Source organism: Temnothorax americanus, unplaced genomic scaffold (assembly GCF_048541705.1).
Source record: "Temnothorax americanus isolate GAGA-0224 unplaced genomic scaffold, ASM4854170v1 Scaffold63, whole genome shotgun sequence".
Classification (NCBI taxonomy): domain Eukaryota; kingdom Metazoa; phylum Arthropoda; class Insecta; order Hymenoptera; family Formicidae; genus Temnothorax; species Temnothorax americanus.
This window is the reverse complement of record NW_027509778.1, coordinates 541211-565000: the sequence shown is the minus strand read 5'-3', so window position 1 is coordinate 565000 and position 23790 is coordinate 541211. Positions and strand designations below refer to the sequence as shown.

General features: G+C 34.8%; 1 protein-coding gene across 5 annotated transcripts in view; it reads right to left on the bottom strand.

Annotated features, from left to right (window-relative positions):
• The window catches only part of Adcy8 (adenylyl cyclase 78C), a 37418-nt gene that overhangs the window by 425 nt on the left and 13203 nt on the right, over positions 1-23790 (bottom strand). For all 5 annotated transcript variants that reach the window (XM_077421021.1, XM_077421017.1, XM_077421018.1 and 2 more), the window contains 8 exons: positions 14446-14543; positions 12009-12533; positions 11461-11808; positions 10552-10789; positions 9978-10104; positions 9072-9178; positions 372-635; positions 1-140 (listed from right to left, as the gene is read on the bottom strand). The exon at positions 1-140 is cut by the window's left edge and continues 425 nt beyond it. In XM_077421021.1, coding sequence (XP_077277147.1) covers positions 1-140; positions 372-635; positions 9072-9178; positions 9978-10104; positions 10552-10789; positions 11461-11808; positions 12009-12533; positions 14446-14543 — 1847 coding nt within the window. The remainder of the gene's footprint in view (positions 141-371; positions 636-9071; positions 9179-9977; positions 10105-10551; positions 10790-11460; positions 11809-12008; positions 12534-14445; positions 14544-23790) is intronic.

The window sequence follows — 23790 nt, the reverse complement described above, 5'->3', positions numbered from 1 at the left end:
CGGCAGGTGCTTCTGTGCCTAGGAGTACCCTCTTGTTGTAGGGTGGCTTTGCCCAACACGAAGTACGTCTCCATCGTGCCTTTCCCCTTCACTTCGATTAGCCCGCGTTTCTGAGTCTGATAACCCCTCGATTCCAGAAACTGCTCGCACACGACGGATTGATAAATTAGCGCGATTCTCAATTGCTATTTTAGAGAATAAAATATAAAGTCGACGAAAAAATGAACATAGGTTGCATGAAAATATCATTGAAGCGTCGCTCTGCATTTACCTTTCAAAGTATCGACATGCAAAAAATTAAGAAATAATTTGTGTACGAAGCTCAGAACCGTTTTTTTTAAAACCATTATGATTGTCGCTTTTATTATTACCCTGGCGATGTCATGCGGGACTTGTATCTTGCCCATCACACCGGTGGAGTCCATTCTGGAAGCCTCGTTCACGGTGTTGCCCCATATGTCGAAGACCGGCTTTCGGGCTCCGATCACGCCGCCTACGAGGGGCCCACAGCTGATGCCCACTCGCAGGTCAAAATTGTTGAATGAGTGAACGTTCACGTCCTCGAGACGATGGCGCATGGCCACCGCGTAGTCCACCAGCCTGCACAAGTGCTCCATATCGTCGCCGCCATTATCCTGTCATTTGAGTTCAAATTTTGTACCCCACATCAATTTATCCAATTTAAACCTTTTATGTCCATTTTTTACTAATGAAATTTTATTTTAATCTCGGTTTAACTCACTTTTTATCTTTTTCTAATCTTTAAAACTAGGAAAAGATAAAAAGTAAGTTAAACCTAAATTAAAGTTAATCTACATTGGTAGAAATGGACATTAATATATATTAGAGATAAGATCAAGTTCAATATATACTTAAAAATCCGAGTCAAATCCAATAATTAAAAACAAAACAAGTAGTTTCCTTCGCCAGTAAATAAATTCAAAACAGAAGACGTTTTTGTTCAACCCAATTGGCCAAATAATTAATATATTTAAACTCACAACGTTTTGACCGTAATTTCGGTCCTTCTCAAGTGAGAAAATTAATCAAGTCATATACATACTCAAAAACCGCGTACAAAATATCCATTACGTAGCTGACATCGTGCTCTCATTACATCATGCATACGTAAAGCTAAAAAGTGAAAAAAAACTCACGATAACCAATAAGATATAATATTGCTTAGAAGTCATAAGATGAAAAGTTAGAATAAAAAATAGAATTAAATTAAAGTAAAAAATGTACAGAGTAAAATAAAATAAAGCTTACATATCCTGTGCGTCAAGACAAAAAATAAGAACAGTACAGCGTGGAACAAAGAAAACGTCGCAAGCCATATCTACGAACACATCCGTACAGCGTGACAGTCGAAGTCATACTGAAATGACCGATACAATAAGCGAATAACTATAATTAGGGAGCTGGCGAGCATTTCGCTACATGATTTGCTCATGTTTCGTATCGATAGGGATTAAAGTTATTCAGATCAATACGAATCGATTTGGTCCAGTCAATTAAAGTCCTACGTCGCTGCGTTTTTGCGTTACAGCGCTTCAAATTTGTAAAAACTCTCACTCTTCACCTCTTTCTAACTGTCTCTCTTAGAAAGAGACGAACAGTGAGTTAATCGACCGATTAGATTAAATCACGTTGGTGAAACCGGGCCTAAGTCATTTTCTTATGGTTCTAGTTGCGTCCATTCGATTCATTATGACTCCCTGAATACGAAAAAAATTTGGCAGACATTTTGCTCACTGATTTTGAGCTGTACAATTTTTTGAAATTTATGGAATCAAGGGAAAGCGGGTATTACGGCTGATTATTGTTATTATTAATAGTTTTACTATTATAGTTTTACTCTCCGCCCTACAACGAGCGTCTTATGTTTTGATGGTAGTGCCATCTCCTGGTGCTGCGTTTGTGTGCGTACGTACAACGCTATGTTTCAAATATTTAGGCATAGTACACATAGGACATAGGGCACTTTGAATCGCACGTTTTGCTAACGCGCGCTCCGATTTTTTAGATACTATATAAGCGCTTACTTCAAAATTACATATTAGCATAAAAATAACAAAACAAGCTCGTGTATATAAACAATAGGAGGGTATCGGCCAATAACGAGCAAAGACAAATTAGTTATAATTGTCGATTTTTCAAATGTATTGTCAACGATGTTGAAGGGACGTTTCGACACACCGTGCCTTCTTCAGCCTTATGATATACATTAAAATATATACGCTTCAAACTATTTTTACAATCAAAAATTACCTTAGATATTATGACGTCGCACGAAATTTACAACTACGTATGGATTTAATAAGTGGGTCTCTAAGCTGTTGATAGCCTGAGTTATCTCGGTGCGCATTAGTTTGAAGATCTTCATTTTAAATCGAACAGGATCCATGATTTTTTCCTCAGTAGACAATGGGAATCAATCGTGTCAGTCAGCGAAGCCAGTTCGTCACAATAGGAGTTAAATATATAAAATTCGAACGCGTGTGGACTGTAATGTAATGAAGTGAATTATGTTGTTTGTCAAAAAGTAAAATAGTAATAAAAGTTAACAATTCTACATACTAATTTGTGGAAACACCGAGAGCTATTTTTAAGTACCGTACTGATTCGAATCCTCCGTGCGACTGGGTAACAAGTAACAAACGTCGTGACACAGTCAACCAACCATAACTATCGGTCTATACGCAACTAAGTCCCTATGAATTGTTACTAAGTTCGCTTAAGATACTAAAATATGACCCATCAAGTAATTCAGTATCTTTGTTGGAATTAATGCCGTTTTTTTGTTCTTTTATGTGAATCATTTCGGAAATCAGCCGTTTATGATAATTTGTCTCAAAATCCAATATTACAGGATTGTTCCAATTGAAACTATGGTTGAGATTTTGCATATGTTCCGTTATGACCGAATGCTTTGATGGATCCAATTTAAAGTTAGTTTTGTGTTCATTAATTCTTGTTTTTAATTGCCTTTTGGTTTGCCCCACATAAGAGGCATCACAATTGTTACAATTAATTTTGTAGATGACATTATTATTCACGCACAGTTCAGAAACATCTTTATGTGTTCTTATGAATTTGTTTAATTTGTTCAGCAATCTGTAACCAATTACATGTTCGTTTTTATTTAAAAAAAAAAAAAAAAAAAAACGAGCTACTTTATCTGAGATATTATTGATAAATGGTATAACAATAGTTTTTCTTCCATCAATGTCATCCGAATCAATTGTATCAATTTTATTTCTATTCATATTAAGTTTGCCGTTGAACAATTTATTCAATCTTATATTAATTCGTTTGAAAATTAAATTTAAGGGATAACCATTGGCAATTAACAATTCGATAACATACTTAATGTTCTTAGACTGGAACGTAGGATGAGATAAAAGTATGGCTCTATCAACTAAACCGTATATCGTGCCGATTTTATGGCATTCCGGATGGTTCGAATAATATGTATCCTTGTGATACCAGTCTATGAAAGATTTAGAGGAATATTCGTAAAAAGAGAAGTCGCGTCTAAAGATATGAGAATGTCTGATTTTCCCAATATCTTACCAGAGAGCTGCTCCTTATATAAGTCAAAGCTATTGTTCACATGGCTTCTTGTTTTAGGAATGTTATCAGAAATAATCTTTTGTAAATAACTGGCAAAGGAATAAAGTGCTGTATTAATTGAGGATACAATTAGTCGGAACGGATTATTCGGCTTGTGGATTTTTGGAAGGGCATACGCTTTGGGTAATAATGCGTCGCTGGAATGCATTATGAAATAACTCTGTTTCGAAATGTAGTTTTTGTTGAACCATAATTTGAGTAAATTGTTACATTTGTTTTCAATTTGTTTTGCAGGGTTCTTATTTATAACTGTATAGGTACTATCATCTTTTAACATCTCTTCTGTTTTTTGAATGTATTCAACTCTATTCATCGCAAAAGTGATATTACCTTTATCTGCCCGTGTAAAGATTATATTAGGATTGTTTTTACAAAACCTCTGGGTAATTTTATAGCTAGTAAGAAGCTTCGTGTTGATATTATTGATAGTGGGTTTAGAATATAGGTAATTATGTAATTGTGGGATAACTGCATTTCTAATTCGAGAGAGGTTGCTAATGTTTAGGCGTTTAGTATTCCCTTCTATATCTTTAATAAACTCGTGTATATTCTTCTTTCTGTTTAAACTGTTCGGGAGGCAAAAATTGCTTCCCAACTGCAACAAATCAGTAACATCCTGAGGGATGACCATGTTAGAGAGATTGACAAACCATTTGTCATTGGTTTTTTTCAAAGGGTCAATAGTTTCATCTATGAAATCTTCTGGTTGGATGAAAGTTTCAATTACAGTGTAAAGTGGATTGTTGGGAGGTTTGTTACGTGTGTATTGTACTTCGTTAGGGTTGCTTTTGTTAATGCTCGAAAACATTGTTATTGCTTTCGATGATTTAATTTGATTTAGTTTACTTTTATGAGCTAGCCAATTAAATTTTTTGTTGCTAGACATCTCTAATCTACTTTGCAGGTTTAATAAAGGAATATTATAATGCGTCTGAATGTCATTCCATATGTATACTGGTAATATGTTGGATAATTTGTTGGAAAGGAAGCCAATCTTTTTATGTAAGTAATTTACTGTTCTGTGTAAATCAAAAATCTCAATATTTAAAATGTTATATTTTAACTTATGTAATGAACTCTCCACTTTGTTCTTCGATCTTACATGAAACAAGTTAATATTGTTTACGTAGTTGCAATCTAAGTGTGATGGTATTAAACCATTATGTTTACACAATTTTAAGAATTGTAATTTGGATAAAGATCTTATAACTCTATAATTCGTGTCGATCCATTGTTTCAATAGTATGGAAGCGTTTTCACCGAAAAAACAAGATATAGATTTAACGTTAAAACGATAATAACCCATTGTAGGCCAGGGTTTATATAAACATAAAAATAACAAAACAAGCTCGTGTATATAAACAATAGGAGGGTATCGGCCAATAACGAGCAAAGACAAATTAGTTATAATTGTCGATTTTTCAAATGTATTGTCAACAATGTTGAAGGGACGTTTCGACACACCGTGCCTTCTTCAGCCTCATGATATACATTAAAATCATGGGAAAAGGAAAAAATCATGGATCCTGTTCGATTTAAAATGAAGATCTTCAAACTAATGCGCACCGAGATAACTCAGGCTATCAACAGCTTAGAGACCCACTTATTAAATCCATACGTAGTTGTAAATTTTGTGCGACGTCATAATATCTAAGGTAATTTTTGATTGTAAAAATAGTTTGAAGCGTATATATTTTAATGTATATCATGAGGCTGAAGAAGGCACGGTGTGTCGAAACGTCCCTTCAACATTATTGTTGACAATACATTTAAAAAATCGACAATTATAACTAATTTGTCTTTGCTCGTTATTGGCCGATACCCTCCTATTGATTACATATTAGAATTACTTCAAAAACTCCAAAGACTCCAAATACTCCAATTACTCCAAATACTCCAAAACTCTTAATGCGAGCGTTTTGGAGCACGCGCTCTAAATCATCTACTAAGCCTTATGCTTTATAAGACGTTTTTCTTCGTACGAGCGAACGTGCCTGAAAGGGAAAGAAAGCGTGCGAAAGAAGAGAAGGCTATTATATACATTTATATCTATATATAGGTATACCCCAGCTGTATCGTACACTGAGGGAAAAATTTTGTTGAATCAACAAAACAATTTTGCTTGGCAACATACAATCTTCCGGTTTTATTAAATCAACAAAATTTTTTTGGAAAAAAAAAAAAATATATATATATATATTTCTTTCAGTGTACATATACATTTAGATACACAATATGGAAAAGGTCGGAACTACTGAATTATACCGTTCTTACTCACTTCTCTCCAATAAAAGAAAGACAAACTATGCAGTTATTTTGTACCTGCGGGACGACAGTTAACAGACTTAGAACCCGAATATTTGAAATATGTTTTGAAAATCGCTCCTATCGATTGCTTATATGTAACATTAATTATTTTCATTGATATTTTGTAGACGTAGAATTTTTTACTTGTAGCTTGGCGCGAACGTCGAGTTTTTAAAAAAAAATATTCAAACGGTCTGCCTTTGGAATCGATTTTCTTTGTTTTTATAAGAAATCTAAACATCATACCAAGAGGCAGACATGAGCACATGATATAGTACACCTTTTTTTTTAACATTTTTGAAGCGCTGTCAATTGACAACGCAGAGGCAACATGCTGGCAGACCATTTTTCTGTGGTTCTTCACATTGTCTTTAATCGAACAATTCAGGTCTGCCAAGTGTGCACTTCATATACACTTTTTTAAATTATAAAAAAACTTGAAAAATTGATTACTACAAAAGTCAGAGCCCTGGATCTCTGCCTTTTCGATTTTCTTCGTTTTCAGAAGGATTCTGAACATCAGCCTCAGAGGCAGACATGAGCAAATCATATAGTACCTCCTTTTTTTTAACAAATTCGAGGCGCTGTCAATTGACAACGCAGCGCTACTATGGTGGCAGACGCGGTCCTTAATGTTTCTTATGGTACAATTATCGCTATTAATAATGTCTGCCACATGAGCAGATCATATAGAAATTTTGCTCGCGCGCCAGCTCCCTAACTACTAGATGTGTTCGCAGGCAGAAACGAGCATAACAAAAGTGCAAACTAAGTGACGCCAATCACCCGGCGGTTGTAATACGCGAGCAAATTTTCCGTGTCTTTTTCAAAATTGATTGCGCAATTGCATTTTTTAATAAAAAACATTTCTGAGATTTCTCGTTTCTTAAATTGTCTCTCCAAAAGACACGGAAAATCTGCCCGCGAATTACAACCGGGTGATTGGTGTCACTTACTTTGCACTTTTGTTCTGCTCGTTTCTACCTGCGAACTCATTCTAGTTATTCGCTTATTGCATCGGTCATTTCAGTATGACTTCGACTGTCACGCTGCACGGAAGTGTTCGTGGATATGGCTTGCGACGTTTTTTTTGTTCCACGCTGTATACTGTTCTTATTTTTTGTCTTGACGCACAGGATATGTAAGCTTTTTATTTTACTCTGTACATTTTTTACTTTAATTTAATTTTATTTTTTATTCTATCTTTTCATCTTATGACTTCTGAGCAATTATTTTATCTTATTGACTATCGTGAGTTTTTTTCACTTTTTAGCTTTACGTATGCATGATGTAGTTAGGGCACGATGTCAGCGACGTAATGGATATTTTGTACGCGGTTTTTGAGGATGTATGGCTTGATTAATTTTCTCACTTGAGAAGGACCGAAATTACGGTCGAAACGTTGTGAGTTTAAATATATTAATTATTTGGCCAGTTTTGGGTCGACAAAAACGACTTCTGTTTCCAATAATTAAGTTTCATTTTTTAGGATTTGAGTAATATTCCATACATTGAATAAAAATAATATTCCGGTAATTATTTACTTTAAGGAATATTACGCCGATGACTTTGAGCTTGACATATGTTGTCAAGGACATGACCCCGAGTAACTTTTCCTTATAACTTATTCGGCGGTCATTGCTTATTTAAAAGTTATGAACAAAAAAAGTTTGAGAAATATGTTTATGTCAGTGCTAAGGGAAGTAATTTACTGATGTATAGGTATAGACAGTATATACGTAAGCCGTGGTGGGTGGACCTCGGTTCACGTGAAAAGTTGAAAACTTAAACCGTACAAATGTTGTGTTAGTGGAAAAGTGTATGCGTGGATGCAGTGAGTTCCGCCCCTGAGGAAGTGGAACCCACTGCATCCACACGTACACTTTTCCACCCACACAACAATTGGATTGGGTTATATACGGTATCATAGAATTACATACCTACTATTCATTATATTTTCTTTGTTAATAACTTTTTAATAAGTAACGATCCTTAACTAAAATCTTCACAATATTACTCAAAGTGATGAACTTGACAACATATTTCAAAATTATGGAAATTGAAGGTGGCTCCTTAATACTAAATATTTACCAACTTTTTTTGTTCATAACTTTTAAATAAGCAATAACCGCTGATTAAGTTATAAGGAAAAGTTTATACTCAAAGTCATGTCCTTGATAACATATGTTATCGGCGTGGTGTCCCCAAAAGTAAATAATTATCAATTTTCCATACATTGTATTTGAAGTAATCGATTCCGAGTTAGTTTCGAATTTTAGAATGGGTACTTGCAAGAAATAAAAATGTATACTTTCAAGTAGTTCCTAATCTTTTACAAGTAGTACTCGAACTTTAAGAACAAAGTTGTTAGTTTAAAGAATGTAATGTGTAAAGATTTTAAGTGACTTTATTATATATTTTTAATTGTGTTTTTATTATATTTTATTTCAACTATTGACAATATAATATTTGTAATTATAAAAAAATTAAAATAATTGTCGCTTTACACAAACGTTTTGATTCGAAGGAACATAAAATTTCTAGTAAAGTCATAAAAGATTCGAACATATTTGCTCCAGGTTCGAGTTTACTTGGAAGTAATGCTTTTGTTTTTCGAGATACTTATAGAGGGTTTGAACCCATTTCGAGTCTACTTAAAAGTATTGCTTTTATTTTAAAAGTAATCATAAAGAATTCGAAACTATGCCAACAGATTCGAAAAACTTGTAAACTACTTAATCCTATCGCTAATGTATATATTAAAAGGTAAACTTTTTTTTTTCGAGACTAGGAATTTAAAAATATACTAGATATTTTCAGTATATCAAGGATTTTATCAGAACCACCAAAATACTGTCAACTAAAAGACCTTTTAGTAGCTTTTTAATTTTTTCCAATTTCTCGTGTTATATATTTTTGTAATTAAATTCCAAATTGAAATTCGAGTATTTAATAAGTTAGAAATTTTCGTTGAGATTAATCTAAATTAACCAAGAAATATTTAGTGAAAAACATGATTTTACAATGTCCTGTATATCTCGTTGGACACATTGTGTGTGTGTGTGTGTATATATATATATATATATATTGCGTTGCATGTTGCATTATGTTTTATATTTTATTATTACGGTTTGGCTGGGATTCAGGCCCGAGGCTGCCATGTAAGTAGCGCCGACCGTCTTTATCTTCTCGATGCATTGAAACGGTGTCTCGTCCAGCAGCTCGTCGAAATCAGCTGTGTATTGCAAGTTACAAATTACACGTCAAAGCATCAATGTGACCAAAATATGAAGAAAATATAAAAATGTATATCGATCTTAAGGGAATCCTAAACTAAAAGGGACCCAAATTACCGACAATTACAGGGATAGTTCCAACTTTGAGTAGACTGCACAGAACTTAAAAATTTTTGTACACAATTGAAATATGCACAAAAACAAATAGTGCGACTGTTGATTTAAAAACAAAAATTTTTTAAATACATTTTTGAGCTGTCATCTATAGCTACCGTAAATGTTTGCTTAATATACAGGAGTTGTACAGTTTATATGTACAAAATGAGATACACGCGCACCATTCGTATAATGTGAACAATAGTTATTTGTGCAACAAGTGCCGTAAGATGAAAATTCCCGGGTGCGGAGTTGACGCACGAGCCGAAGGCCGGGAATTTTCATTTTTACGCACGACTTGCACACCCTATTTTATGTTGCAAGTGCGTGGAAAGTGGTCTATCACGCACGCGTAGCGTGCCCAATGGGCCACTTTCCATGCACGTGTTACATAAAGAATATATACCGTATGTACATGAAAAACTAAAATTAAAAACGTAACAAAAAAGTTTGAACTTTCACTACTATTTTGTGCAAAAGCACATGCAGGTTGATAGGGTAAGCAGTATTGCGTGTATAGCGAGAGATGGCGCAGCGAACAATACAGATTATTATAGTTAAACAAGGACAGATATAGAAAAAACAGGATTAGAAATGTTGACATTATCGACATCGAGGAAGTTTAACGACAGATCGCTGTACCGATGATCTCGTTAAGTAGGCGAATGCACTCCATTCCCTTGTTCACGTCCTCCGAATAAAATTCCGTGAAATTCGGCACGCTGGCGAACATCACGCCGACCTTGTCCCGCGATTGCGAGTAGAGTTCCTGTATTGACGAAGAGATATAGTAACAAAGTAAGTATATTTCCCTGGTAAAAAAATTTCTTACATTTTCTCAGAAATTTTCTAAAAATTGACTTATTAAAAATTCTGAAAAAACATAAAATTTCTCAGATGCTTCCAGAAATAATTGAATGAGGATTTTCGAAATATTTCAGTATACCTAATATGAAAATTTCTGATAAATTGCATAAATTTTCTCATATCTATTCAGATTTCTACAAAGATGTGGGGTGGCGAGAAAAATCTGAAATATATAATATTTTGTCTGAGTTTTTTTGAAAAACGTTCTAATTCGTATAAAAAATCTGACAAATTCTTAGCATTTTGAAAAAGTTTGAAAATTTTTATAGAAATTTTGATTATAATAACATGATTTTAAGACACCTTGCCATCAGAGTTGTCTGTTAAATAAAATAAAATTGAGCCTTACTTCCGGCGCGCGATCTACTGTAAGGAAATGATGCGCCACATGGTCCGGTAGGATGTTTTTCAGGAGCTGCATATTGTTGTGCCGCGACTCGATCATGTCGCTCAACTCTCTCTCGGCCTGCTGCTTCCACAGGAAGTCCAGACGCGACGTTACCTCTACCAATCTACCGTGATACGTCACCATCACGAGGAAGACCATTAGGAAGGTCAACATTTGCGCCGGTAGAGATATCGCTGATCTGGAAAAGAGATTAAGAGCGAACATGGAATGATGCACAAAGAATTTTTTGATTACTAGCTGTTACATTAAAAATTCAGAGTTAAATTAAAAACCATAAATAACCTTTACAATTTTGCTACTAATTATACATGCACATTCCTGAACTTTTTCGACATAAATGTAAGCATTGCTCTTATTTACTGTTATCTATGGATTAACAGAACTGTTAGGTACCCAGACAGCCAAGTCTGTCAAAAGTAGATCTTTATACCAAGTATCTGTTATAAATTTTGTCGGTAGAAAAACTACAGATTTGATGCCGGTTTTGAATACATTTCTCATAATATTAGCAGAATGCCAACAAAAGTATAATAGAGTTTGCTAATTATAACATAATTAGTTAGCAGATTGGCGGTAGAAATTGAGTAGATTCTGCTGGAACGGTTCAGGCTCTGCGCGGTTTCTGCTGTCTGATTATTTATGTTAGCAGACTCTGCTAACGTAAGTTGAATGGGAATGCAGTTGATGTCAGTCTGCTGACATGTCTGATTAAATTTGTTACTAAAATCTGCCGACAGACTGCTATCATTTTGCTTACTGATTGTAAGTACATTTTATCGCAAAAATTAAATATTTTATTGCATTATTTAACGCTGAGGAGCATTTTAAACATCAATCCAAACGACTTACGCGTTTCTTTCTCTCTCGGTGAACATATCCTTGCACACAACGAGGATCAGCATCGCATACACCAGGACAATCGCCGCGGCCAGCGCAGTCTTCACCAGGTAGTATAGCTTTAGGGCTGAAGCAAGCGCAATCAGGCACAGAATCCACGTGAACACCATGTACTCTGGTCGAATGCAGCCGGCCTCCTCAAGCTCATCGGGACTTCTAATTAACCGCTTTGAGCGGACTTGATTCTCCTCGGCAATGGAGAGGATCTTTCTTTGGGAACCTCCTTCGACATCGCGTTTGCGCGTGACTCGTTTGTGATATCGGCTACCGGCTTCCAACTTCCCATAATGTTGCTCGTACCTGCGATAATATTATAAGCATGACATTCATTAGGAAGTCATAATTATTTCTTTCACCATAATTAATTTATACAATAAATTTTCCTTAATTTTATAATTGTTTTTGCGACAATGCTAGTCCAAATTTGCGGGATGCTAGATGGCGCTTGTAACAAAACATGATTAATATCTTTTTTTTAAATTTAATGCCTCCAAACGCACCTGTAGAATCTGAAAAACTCTCTCCTGCTTCTTCCGGGCGTTCTATCGTTCACCACCCGTGTCAACTTCAGCTCGATATTGCTGGAGCCCGTTTCCAGAGTATTATTCTCTGTTGAAGCGACAGTCTTTCCTTCCTCGGTGGATTCGTCGCTCAGGGCAGCTTCTAGGAATGTAAGGACAAAGTGGTCTAGGCTCGACCTTGCGGTCGTTGCTGTCAACTTCTCCTGCATCGGAAGCGGTGCCGCCGCGATTGTCGTCGGTATCTGCTGTTGTTCTAGTACCATCACTTCCTGGTAAGGGCGTACCGTGATGGGACAGGTCAACACGCCAATGATGGACGTCAACGTCATCAGGCTGATGACGCCGCAAATGAAGATGGTGCGATGCTTCTTGTTGTGCACCAGCATGGATGATGTGTGCTGCAAATACGTCGGCATACCTTTGAACTCCTCCGCCATCACCAGGATCGATGATGCCACCAAGATCACCGTAGTCACCAGCAACGAGATCAGGAGAATCATGCAACTGCGATATTGATAAAATTAAAATAAAATTATTAATATATTACTATATGTGACATTGATAGTTATTATTAAAAAAAATTAAAAAAAATTCTTAAAATCCTACTAACAAAAAAAGAAATATGAATATAACACATCATGAGCGCTGTTAACGAAGGGAACGAGGGAGACGCGTTATCTTCCCTAATATATACACAAATCTTTAAACTTTTTTTATTTTTTATTTATGTATTTATTTCTTTGTTTTTTAGTTCCTAATGTTTCCTCTCAAAATTTCCCACACAGAATTTAATATTTATTTATTAAATATCCCCAATGTATATCCATGTGTGTGATGTCCACGAGATATTTAATAGATATCCATTAAATATCCAGTGGATATTTATATAAATAACTACTGCACGTCTCGTGGATATTGATTAGACATCTGTGTGGATATTTATTTAATGTTTTTTATTTTTATATATGTCTATTATATACAAACTAGCTGGTTACCCGGGCTTCGCCCCGGAGAACATATGTAATAAGACACGCAAATAGTCTCTTTCTGTCTCTCTTTCTCTCTCTCTCTCTCTCTCTCTCTCTCTCTCTCTCTCTAAAATGCTGTAAATTGAAAAATACTACTTTCAATTAAACCGATTTTCAAAAAGATACCGGTTCCCAAAAAAATCGGTAACGAAAAAATGTACAGTTTATAGCACTTCCCGGGAAATTTTACCCCTGTTTTATATACAATTCTTTAAAATTTGATTAATTATTTCCCAAAAAATTCGTCAAACTTTTGATACCGGTTTCCAAAAAAATCGGTTACAAAAAATTATACACTTTATAGCACTTCCCGGAAAATTCAACTCCTACTTTATGTACAATTTTTTGAGATTTGGTCATTCGGACCCGGTTTCCAAAAAAATCGGTAACAAAAAATAGTACACTTAATAGCTCTCCCCGAAAATAGTACATTTTATCGGGAAATTTTACCCCTACTTCATATACAATTCTTTAAGATTCGGTCAATTAATTCCCGAAAAATTGAAAAAATTTCCGTACCGGTTCCTAAAAAGATCGGTAACGAAAAATTATATACTTTATAGCACTCGTCGGAAAATTCTACCCCTGTATCATATATAATTCTTTGAGATTCGGTCGATTATTTCCAAAAAAATTAAAAAAAATCGGTTTCCAGAAGATCGGTAGCAATAAGCTATACACTTTATGGCACTCCCTAGGAAATTCTACCCCTATTTTATGTGCCCTTGATAAAAATTCGGTCCACTAACGAATTAGTAGTTCGCGGACAGACAGACAAACAGTCGGGTTTTATATAGTATAGATATAGATAGAACCCCATAAAGCACATAAACGTTGAATCAGCATCTCAAAAATATTATTTCTCTAGATTTGAAAAAGGAGCCGGGTTCGAAGACCCGCGGATGTCGCGATTTTGTTTCGCCGGGGACCTGCTTATATTCGCTTCCAACAGAAATTTACTTATAAGTTGGTCTTACCATTATGCGCCGCTTAGCGGTGTCGTTATGAACTAGTAAATATCTGTGGTAGACATGTGGTAGATACTTGGTGGATATAGATATGTGGATGACACGTGGATATTTAATGGATATCCCTGGTGGCTATTTGAGAGACATGGATATTTTTATATATTTAATAGATATATCTATTAAATATATATCCACCATAAATATGGACGTTATATGGATATGTGGATATATCCTTGGATATCTATTAAATATTTAAACATATGAAATCTTAATTAAATATGTTTTAGAAGTTAAAGAATGAAAAGTTTAAGGAATTATTTATTTTCAGGAAACAGCGTTTTACTCGTGACAAAATTTTTTGTTCCAAAGGCAGAAAGTCGGCTATTAATTGATTAATTTGTCTTGCTTATGTGTACTCACTCAGACAAGATTATGGCCTGGCAGACGGCAATGAAGAGCCATATGACAAAGCAACATATCATATTGGACTTGAACATGTCTTCTCGCAACTGGTCAAACTAGAGGACAAAATGCAAGATAATTAATTTTAATATATTTGGATATCTCGTAATTTGGCCTTATTTTAATAAACATTTATATCAAATTTATATATATATATATATATATATATATATATATATTCCCCTCTCCCCAAACTCACTCATTAATTAGGAGCACCTTTGATATTCTTTCTCCTCAAACTCTAACCTACATCTTCGAATTTTCTTTTAAATAAAAAATAATAGATGATATTATAGATGCAGATTAACATATTGTCAAATATTTCAAAAATGTAATCCCTTATATTAGTCTTTAAATTTTATTTTTGCTCGCGCCTCGCGCGTTTTCACCCTCCGTTGACCCGCCATTATTAACACTTTTTTATTTTCTTTCAATTTATTTTTTCTTTTCGAAATCATCAAAAAATTAAAAAAATTTTAGCACCGGTTTCAAGAAAATCAATTCATTAATAAAAAATTATTCATTAATAAAAAATTAAACTTCTCTTCCAAAAATTAAAAAAATTTTAACACAACTTTTATTTTATAATATAATTCTTTAAGATTCGGTCAATTAATTCTCGAAAAATTGAAAAAATTTTGTAATCGGTTTTCAAAAAAATTGGTAACGAAAAATTATACACTTTATAGCAATCCACGGAAAATTTTTACCTCTATTTCATAAGTAATTTTCTAAGATTCGGTCAATTTATTGCCGAAAAATTGAAAAAATTTTGCAACTGGATTCCCAAAAGATCGGTAACGAAAAATTACCCTTTATAGCAAACCCCAGGAAAATCTACCTTTATTTCATATACAATTTTTTGAAATTCGGTCAATTAACTTCCGAGAAATTAGAAAAATTTCGTAACTGGTTTCCAAAAAGATCGGTAACAAAAACTTATCTATAAAAATTATCCATAAAAAAAATTCAGCTTATATCAAAATCTACAGAAATTGGAGCAGAAATCGGAAACCCCTTTATTATTAGCAATTTTTCTATAAACTCATCGTAGCCATTCTCAAAAAATTATAAAGTTTTGAAACCGGTTTTTAAAAAATTAATTATAAAAAATTATACACATCTTTACCATCCCCGAAAAATTAAAAAAATTTGGGCATTGTTTTTAAAAAAGTAACAAAAAATTATCTAAAGAAATTCAGCTTGATATCTCAAAATTTGAAGAAATTAGAACAATCACGTACATTTTTTTAAACAAAAATCGGAAACACCTTTTTTATTAGCAATTTTTCTAATTCTATTACATTTTATAGTTCTTTCTACCCTTATATTTCATATATAATTTTTTAAGATTTGGTCAATTAATTCTAGAAAAATTGAAAAAACTTTGTAACCGTATCCAAAAAAATTGGTAACAAAAAATTCTGAACCAGTTTCCAAAAAGATCGGTAACAAAAAATAATACACTTTATAGCACACCCCAGAAAGTTCTACCTCTACTTCATATACAATTCTTTGAGTTTCGGTCAATTAATTTCCGAAAAAATTGGAAAAATTTTGTAACCGGCTTCCAAAAAAATCGGTAACAAAAAATTATACACTTTATAGCACTCCCCGAAAAATTCTATCTCTGTTTTATATATAATTTTTTGAAATTCGGTCAGTTATTTCTTAAAAAATTAGAAAAATTAAAAAAACCGGTTTCCAGAAAATCGGTTACAAAAAATTATACACTTTACAGCACTCCCCGGAAAACTCTATCCCTGTTTCATATATAATTCTTTGAGATTCGGTCAATTATTTCCCAAAAAATTGGAAAAATTAGAAAAACCTGTTTCCAGAAAATCGAAAATTTCGGTACCAGTTTCCAAAAAAATCGGTAACAAAAAATTATACACTTTATAGCACTCCCCGGTAAATTCTATATCTCTGTTTCATATATAATTTGTGACGACAACGACGATGTCATCATCCTCACGGTCTCGCCGGCCGTGGAGGAGCGCGCCGTCGCTTTCTTCACTAGATCTCCTTAGAATTCGCGATATTCCTCTCCAAAACCCCGATAGTAGCTCGACTGAGTATTTTTAAGATGTAATGTTGGGTGCCAGGTGCGATTTCTCGCACCACGATACACGAGATCGCAGTATTCTCAAGCTTGGGCTTCTTTGATTAACCGCGGTTGGAATAAGAGAGGGAGCGTAGCGCAATCATCACACGCAAATAACAAAGAACATAAAATTATATTTCAGTTAAGGCAGATAACATGTGGAGGATAACGTGTTCCACGGCAAACAAGCAGAATTCGTGTACGCGCCACGTGTCACCCCACGAGCGCGATACTCATTCCGTCGCCGAACTGCACGGCAATCCCGATCGAATTCGTATTCCCCGACATAAGTTGCAGCGAATTCTACCCGGACGGTCAAACGCGAAATATTCGAAACGTCTACGTCTAACAATTAAACAATTAACGCAATTTCCTTACGGTCTACCGCGACAACGCTGGGGATCTTCTCTCCCCTCGAGACGCACGAACGGCCTCACCCGTAAACTCCGCACAGCCGTGGGCCGTGGGCCATTAAGGAGGTTGAAGCAGTTTGGTCAACTCTAGATTTTAGTTTGTAAAAAATATATATGATAGTATAGGATCTACCGCATGTGTGAGAATTATTTCAGATTTATTGACCATCCAGAAGCTGAGATATTAATTTCCAAAAATGCGTCGTTTTACATGGGGTTATATAGAGAAAGCGTTGACGGCGATGATTGATCCCAATTTTCTTTTTTAATATCTAGTCTATATAAACGCTCAAAAAACTTGCCTACGCGTACAGTAAATTAATGCGAACATTTAGAACGCAAGAAAACACGTATTCACCATCTAATAACAAATATATTACAAGTTAAAGCGATCGAAATTAGACTGAAATAGCAGTTGATAGTTCGCGAGTAGGTAGATGTGGCAACGCAGCGTCGCCCGCGTTTTGGCTGTACCCGAATCCTGTCGGTATGTGCACATTTTTGTGGTTCTCTTCCGTACTACGTCCACGATTTTTTGATTCTTTTTGGAAATAAAACCAAAAAATCATAAATCTAACGGAAGAAAACCAAAAAATTGTGAACATAACATAAAAGAGAACCCAAAAATCGTTGACATTATCACAATATAGTAGACACAGCACGGAAGAGAACAACCAAAAACGTGCACACATACCGACAGGATTTGGGTATAGCCAAATCGCGGGCACCTAACCTTATCCAGAATGACAGAAAATTCACCGGCATGTTTACGTTTAGCACAACTGCCGTTACGTGGCTCAACACGGAGGCGAGTATTGCTACCAACCCCATAAAAGTGAAACGTTGCCAAGTTTCAATCGTATTTAATATAATCGACGGAAAGTTATTAAAAAATCGATAGCTTATATAATTGTCAAGGGAGCTACCAGTAAGAATCATTATTTCATTCTATCAACGGCAAAACATATATTCATGCCATTTTTATATTGAAATAATTAGCAATACCACAAGTTTTCAAGTTGGCATTGGCAAAAAAAGTGTTTCGTTTTTAGCTAATTAAAATATAAAGATGCATAATATGATACTTTTACTATACGTTTTATGCAATAGCAGCGTATGGAGAATAAAATGATACCTAATACAGATTTTTTAATAACCTAATAAAAATTTTTTTTCTAAACCGTCAATTGACTCAACTGGATCGCTTCAACCTCCTTAATCCCGATGAAACGCACGGATAGCTAATTACAAATGGCACAAACTTAACCGGCAACGATAACTACGAGACCCTCTCACGCGCGAGAGCCCCTTCTCAAAACTACGGCACGGTTAAGCCAACGGCGATCATGAAATTCCACGCTACGAAATTGCCCGCAACGAAAGTACACGCAACGAAATTACACGAAACGAAATAACCCGCAACGAAATTACGCGAAACAAAATCACACGAAACGAAACCATAAACACGCTGACTGTCGGCGGCCGTACGTTCGCATCCCCGAGACGGGCACTCGCGATCACTTTGTCGCGCGGGCCCTCCCGCGGTATGGCACTCGGTATTCTTCAATTACGGCTGATTTCATACATTACCGCGGCACAACGCTCCTATCTGGGGTGAAAAACGTGACATTTGTTACGTCACAAATTCTTTGAGATTCGGTCAATTATTTCCCGAAAAGTTAAAGAAATTAAAAAAATCGGTTTCCAAACAATCGGCAACAAAAAACTATTACACTTTATGGCACTCCCCGGGAAATTCTACCCCTGTTTCATATACAATTCTTTGAAATTTGGTCGATTATTTCCCGAATTAAATCGATTATTTCCCGAAAAATTAGAAAAATTAGAAAAATCGGTTTCCAGAAAATCGGTAACAAAAAACTATACACTTTATGACACTTCCCGGGAAATTCTACCTTTATTTCATGTACCCTTGATAAAAATTCGGTCCACTAACGAATGAGTAGTTCGCGGTCAGACAGACAGACACACAGACAGACAGACGTCCGGTACTTATACTAGCGTTTCGGCCCGCGCTTCGCGCGGGCCTCAAAGCTAGCGCGTGGACCTCAAAGCTAGGAAACTATAAATCTATAAAGGCTTAGCCCCGGAGGACATATGTAATAAAACACGCAAATAGGTGCTAGCGTATATTTACATTTAACGCCAATAGATTTCCGCATCACCTTTAAGGTACTATTGTAAATGCGTTTCTTTTTTTAGTGGTTTCCCCAATAGTAGGCCTATTCCACTATAAAAAAAAATTTTGGTACCAATTTTGAGGGAATCGATCGCAATTTACTTTTTTGACATTTCAAAACGTACTTCGTACTGCACACTTACACTCATGCTAAAAATTAATTATTATTTGTAAAATTATTTTTACAATTTTAATATTTATAATTTTTTATGTAATTTATTTAAAAATTAATTAAATATATATTTTATTAACATTTTAATTATCTATATTATATTCATTTATACAATTTTATAATTTTTCAATTTATAAAATTTCTCTGTATATTACATTTTTTGTAAAACATTTTTTACTTCTTTTTATTAGATGTCCTTGATTGCTTAATTCATCAATCTTAATTTTTACACTTTCTTTTCTGGTTGCTCTAGAAAATGCCACATAAAGTTGACTATGAGCAAATACAGGATGTAGCAAATAAATCCCAACTTTTTCTAAACTTTGTCTTTGTGATTTATTGATTGTCATAGCAAATGACACTCGAATAGGAAACTGTCTTTGTTTAAACTTAAATGGCAGTTCACTTCACTTGTAATTAAATATATCCTTGGAATAAAGGCAATCTGTCCTCGAGCAGGACCAGTTAGAACCTCTGCATAAATTAGATTATTTTTCAAATTAGTAACAATAAATCTTGTGCCATTACAGAGTCCTTCTTTAGTATTTAAATTTCTTAATAGGATTATTGTAGCACTGACTTTTATTTTAAGTCGATGAACTGGCATTTCAGAAGGTGTCAAAGAGTTTAAAAACTCAGTTGAAAAATTCAATTACTCTTGTGGATCATCACTTACAATAGAGTCAATTGAGATACTCTTTTTCTTCTCCTTCCATTAGACAAAAAATTTCGTCATTAATTTTGAATATATCCTCATTCTTAAGACAAAGAATCGTTCGATCTGGATTTTTTTAAATCTGTTCCATGCGGTGATTCTATCACCAAAAATTTCAGCAATAAGAGATTCTTTTGATATAAAATTCTGGGGAATTTCAATTGTATCGAGATGTAGTCCATCCGTATTTGATAATTTACCATCTCCGAGTTGCATTAGCCAATTGCAAATTCTTTTTCTTCCCCAGTTCTCATATTTTGCTTTAGTTTAACCTGAGTTACATTCCTCCATATAGAACTGTATTTTACAGTCGACTCAATTATGGCTGCTTTCTGTGCATGTGGCACTACGGGAAGATTTTGTTTAAAATCTCCTGCAAATAAAATTACTTTTCCTCCAAATAATCGAGAATTTTTCATTAAATCTCTTAAAAGTTTATCAACCGCTGTTAAAGCATGTCCAACAGTCATGCTCACCTCATCCCATATGATTAGTTTGGCAATGATCAGTTCTCGTGCAGCTTGAGAATTTCCTCTGATATTAGATTTAGCACTATATCATCAATTGGAATTGAAAGCTTGAATAGGGAGTGATAAGTTCTTCCTCCTTTTAGAAGTGTTGCTGTAATTCCAGTCGAGGCACATGGAAGAACTATCTCGTTTCTTCCTCGAATAACACTTAGAAATGTGTTAAATAAGTAGGTTTTACCACTTCCTGCAAACCCGTTTTATCTTCACTTAAACCCGAAATTTTCGTAGCTGGATCGGAGTTTCTCCTTCGCAGCTCGAGAGTCGTGATCGCGTTAGATTTCATGCGTTTACCGGGCTGCTGCATGCACCTTGTATGTAGCTTCATTCTTGTTCATGGGCCAATCCGTAACGGACCGAGAAGCAGTCTCGTGTGGATAATCTTTTCGAGACCATACGTTCGTCGTTTTATTCAAGTCGCTTTCCTTAATCGTACCAAGAAGCAGATTTCGCGTTTCCGTGTTAGCTTCGACTACGCTCTCGCCCATAGATCGACACTGAACCTCTCTCGAAGGTCTATTTCGTCTTGCGTTTCTCACCAGCACGTCCGGCTCGTATTTCTCCTTCGAACGTGAGTTCGACTCGAGGCTGCCCGGTGACGTGCCGGGCTCTTCTTCCATTCGCCCTCCTCCTAATATTTACCATTACTAAATTCTTTGCTTTCTCTTCTAGCTATTTCATTACCATTTTGTATTTCATATCCATTTGTTTCATTCACAATTTCCGTTTTATTCAGTTTCATTTCATCCATGCTGATATTTATAATTATAAATAGAGATCTTTATATATATATAAATATATTTATCTATATATATAAGTATAAGTATATTTACTAAAATAGGGAGAAGGAAAGAAGTATATATTTACTAAAATAGGGAGAAAAAAAGAATAGAGAAATATATAAACTGAAAAAAGAAATAAATATTATTTAGTATTTACCATTTCTAGATTCTTCGATTTCTCTTCTATTTATTTCACTCATGCTGTTCGTGTTGCCATTTTCTAATGCACTCTGTTGATTTATTTCACCACTGATAACACTTTGTATTTTATGTCCATTTGTTTCACTTATAATCACATTTTCCATATCCATGATGACATCTATTTAATTCGGTTTTATTTCATCTAATGACATTTAACATGTGAAACCAGCTATTTATGTATATAGTCAATTATTATAAAATGACTTACGTAAAATTATAAAATGACTCACGTAAAAAAATATAAACTATATCACTTTTAAGGAGTGATGTTAGCAAAATTTAGGCTTAATGAATAAATTATATGTGTGCGCGCGTGTATGTGTGTGTCAGCATATACAATTCTTTGAGATTCAGTTAAATATTTCCAGAAAAATTAAAAAAATTTTGGAATTGGTTTTCAAAAAGATCGGTAACAAAAAATTATACACTTAATGCAATTCCCGGGAAATTCTACCCCTACTTCATATGCAATTCTTTGCGATTTGGTCAATTAATTCCCGAAAAATTGGAAAAATTAGAAAAACCGGTTTTCAGAAAATCGGTAGCAAAAAACTATACACATTATGGCACTCCCCGGGAAATTCTACCCCTACTTCACATACTTTTGGTAAAAATTCGGTCCACGAATGAGTAAATGCGCGTAGGTGCGTATGTTGCGTACGTAGGTAGGTGGAAAGATCGGTAACGAAAAATTATACACTTTATGGCAATCCCCGGGAAATTCTACCCCTATTTCATATAATTCTTTTTAAGATTCGGTCAATTAATTTCCGAAAAATTGGAAAAATTTTGTAACCGGATTCCAAAAAGATCGGTAACGAAAAATTATACACTTTATAGCACTCCCCGGAAAATTCTACCCCTGTTTCATACATAATTCTTTTAAATTCGGTCAATTATTTCCCGAAAAATTGAAAAAATTAGAAAAATTGATTTCCAGAAAATCGGTAGCAAAAAATTGGCCGCGACATTTTCATCCCCGGGAAATTCTACCTCTATTTCATATATTTTTGGTAAAAATTTGATCCACTAACGAATGAGTAGTTCGCGTACATACAGACATACAGACAGACAGACAGACAGACGACGCGACTTATATATATAGACTAGCTGATTACCCGGGCTTCGCCCCGGCTGTAATGAGACACGCAAATAGTCTCTCCTCTCCTCGATCGCTCTCAGAGATCGCAGAGAGAGAGAGAGAGAGAGAGAGGAGAGAGAGAGAGAGAGAGAGAGAGAGAGAGAGAAGAAAAGAGCAAACTGAAGAGAAAGAAGAGAGAGCGAGAGAGAGAGAGAGGAATAGAGAAGAGCGATCGTAGAGAGCGCGAGAGATAGCGATACTCTAGAGAGTCTCTCGCTCTATCGCATCATATATATATCTTCTCTCTCTCTCTCTCTCTCTCTCTCTCTCTCTCTCTCTCTCTCTCTCTCTCTCTCTCTCTCTCTCTCTCTCTCTCTCTCTCTCTCTCTCTCTCTAAAATGCTGTAAATTGAAAAATACTACTTTCAATTAAACCGATTTCCAAAAAGATACCGGTTTCCAAAAAATATCGGTAACGAAAAAATATACAGTTTATAGCACTCCCCGGGAAATTTTACCCCTGTTTTATATACAATTCTTTAAAATTCAATTAATTATTTCCCGAAAAATTGGAAACATTAAAAAAAACCGGTTTCCAGAAAAATCGGTAACAAAAACTATACACATCATGGCGCTCCCCGTAAAATTCTACCCTTACTTCATATACAATTCTTTAAGATTCGGTCAATTACTTTATACCACTTCCCGGAAAATTCAACCCCTACTTTATGTACAATTTTTTGAGATTCGGTCATTCGGAACCGGTTTCCAAAAAAATCGGTAACGAAAAATTATACACTTTATAGCACTCGTTGGAAAATTTTACCCCTGTTTTATATGTAATTCTTTGAGATTCGGTCAGTTATTTCCCGAAAAATTGGAAAAAAAACCGGTTTCCCAGAAAGATCGGTAACAAAAACTATACACATCATGGCACTTCCCGGGAAATTCTACCCTTACTTCATATACAATTCTTTAAGATTCGGTCAATTAATTCCCGAAAAATTGAAAAAATTTCTGTACCAGTTTTCAAAAAGATCGGTAACGAAAAATTATACACTTTATAGCACTCGTCGGAAAATTCTACCCCTGTTTCATATATAATT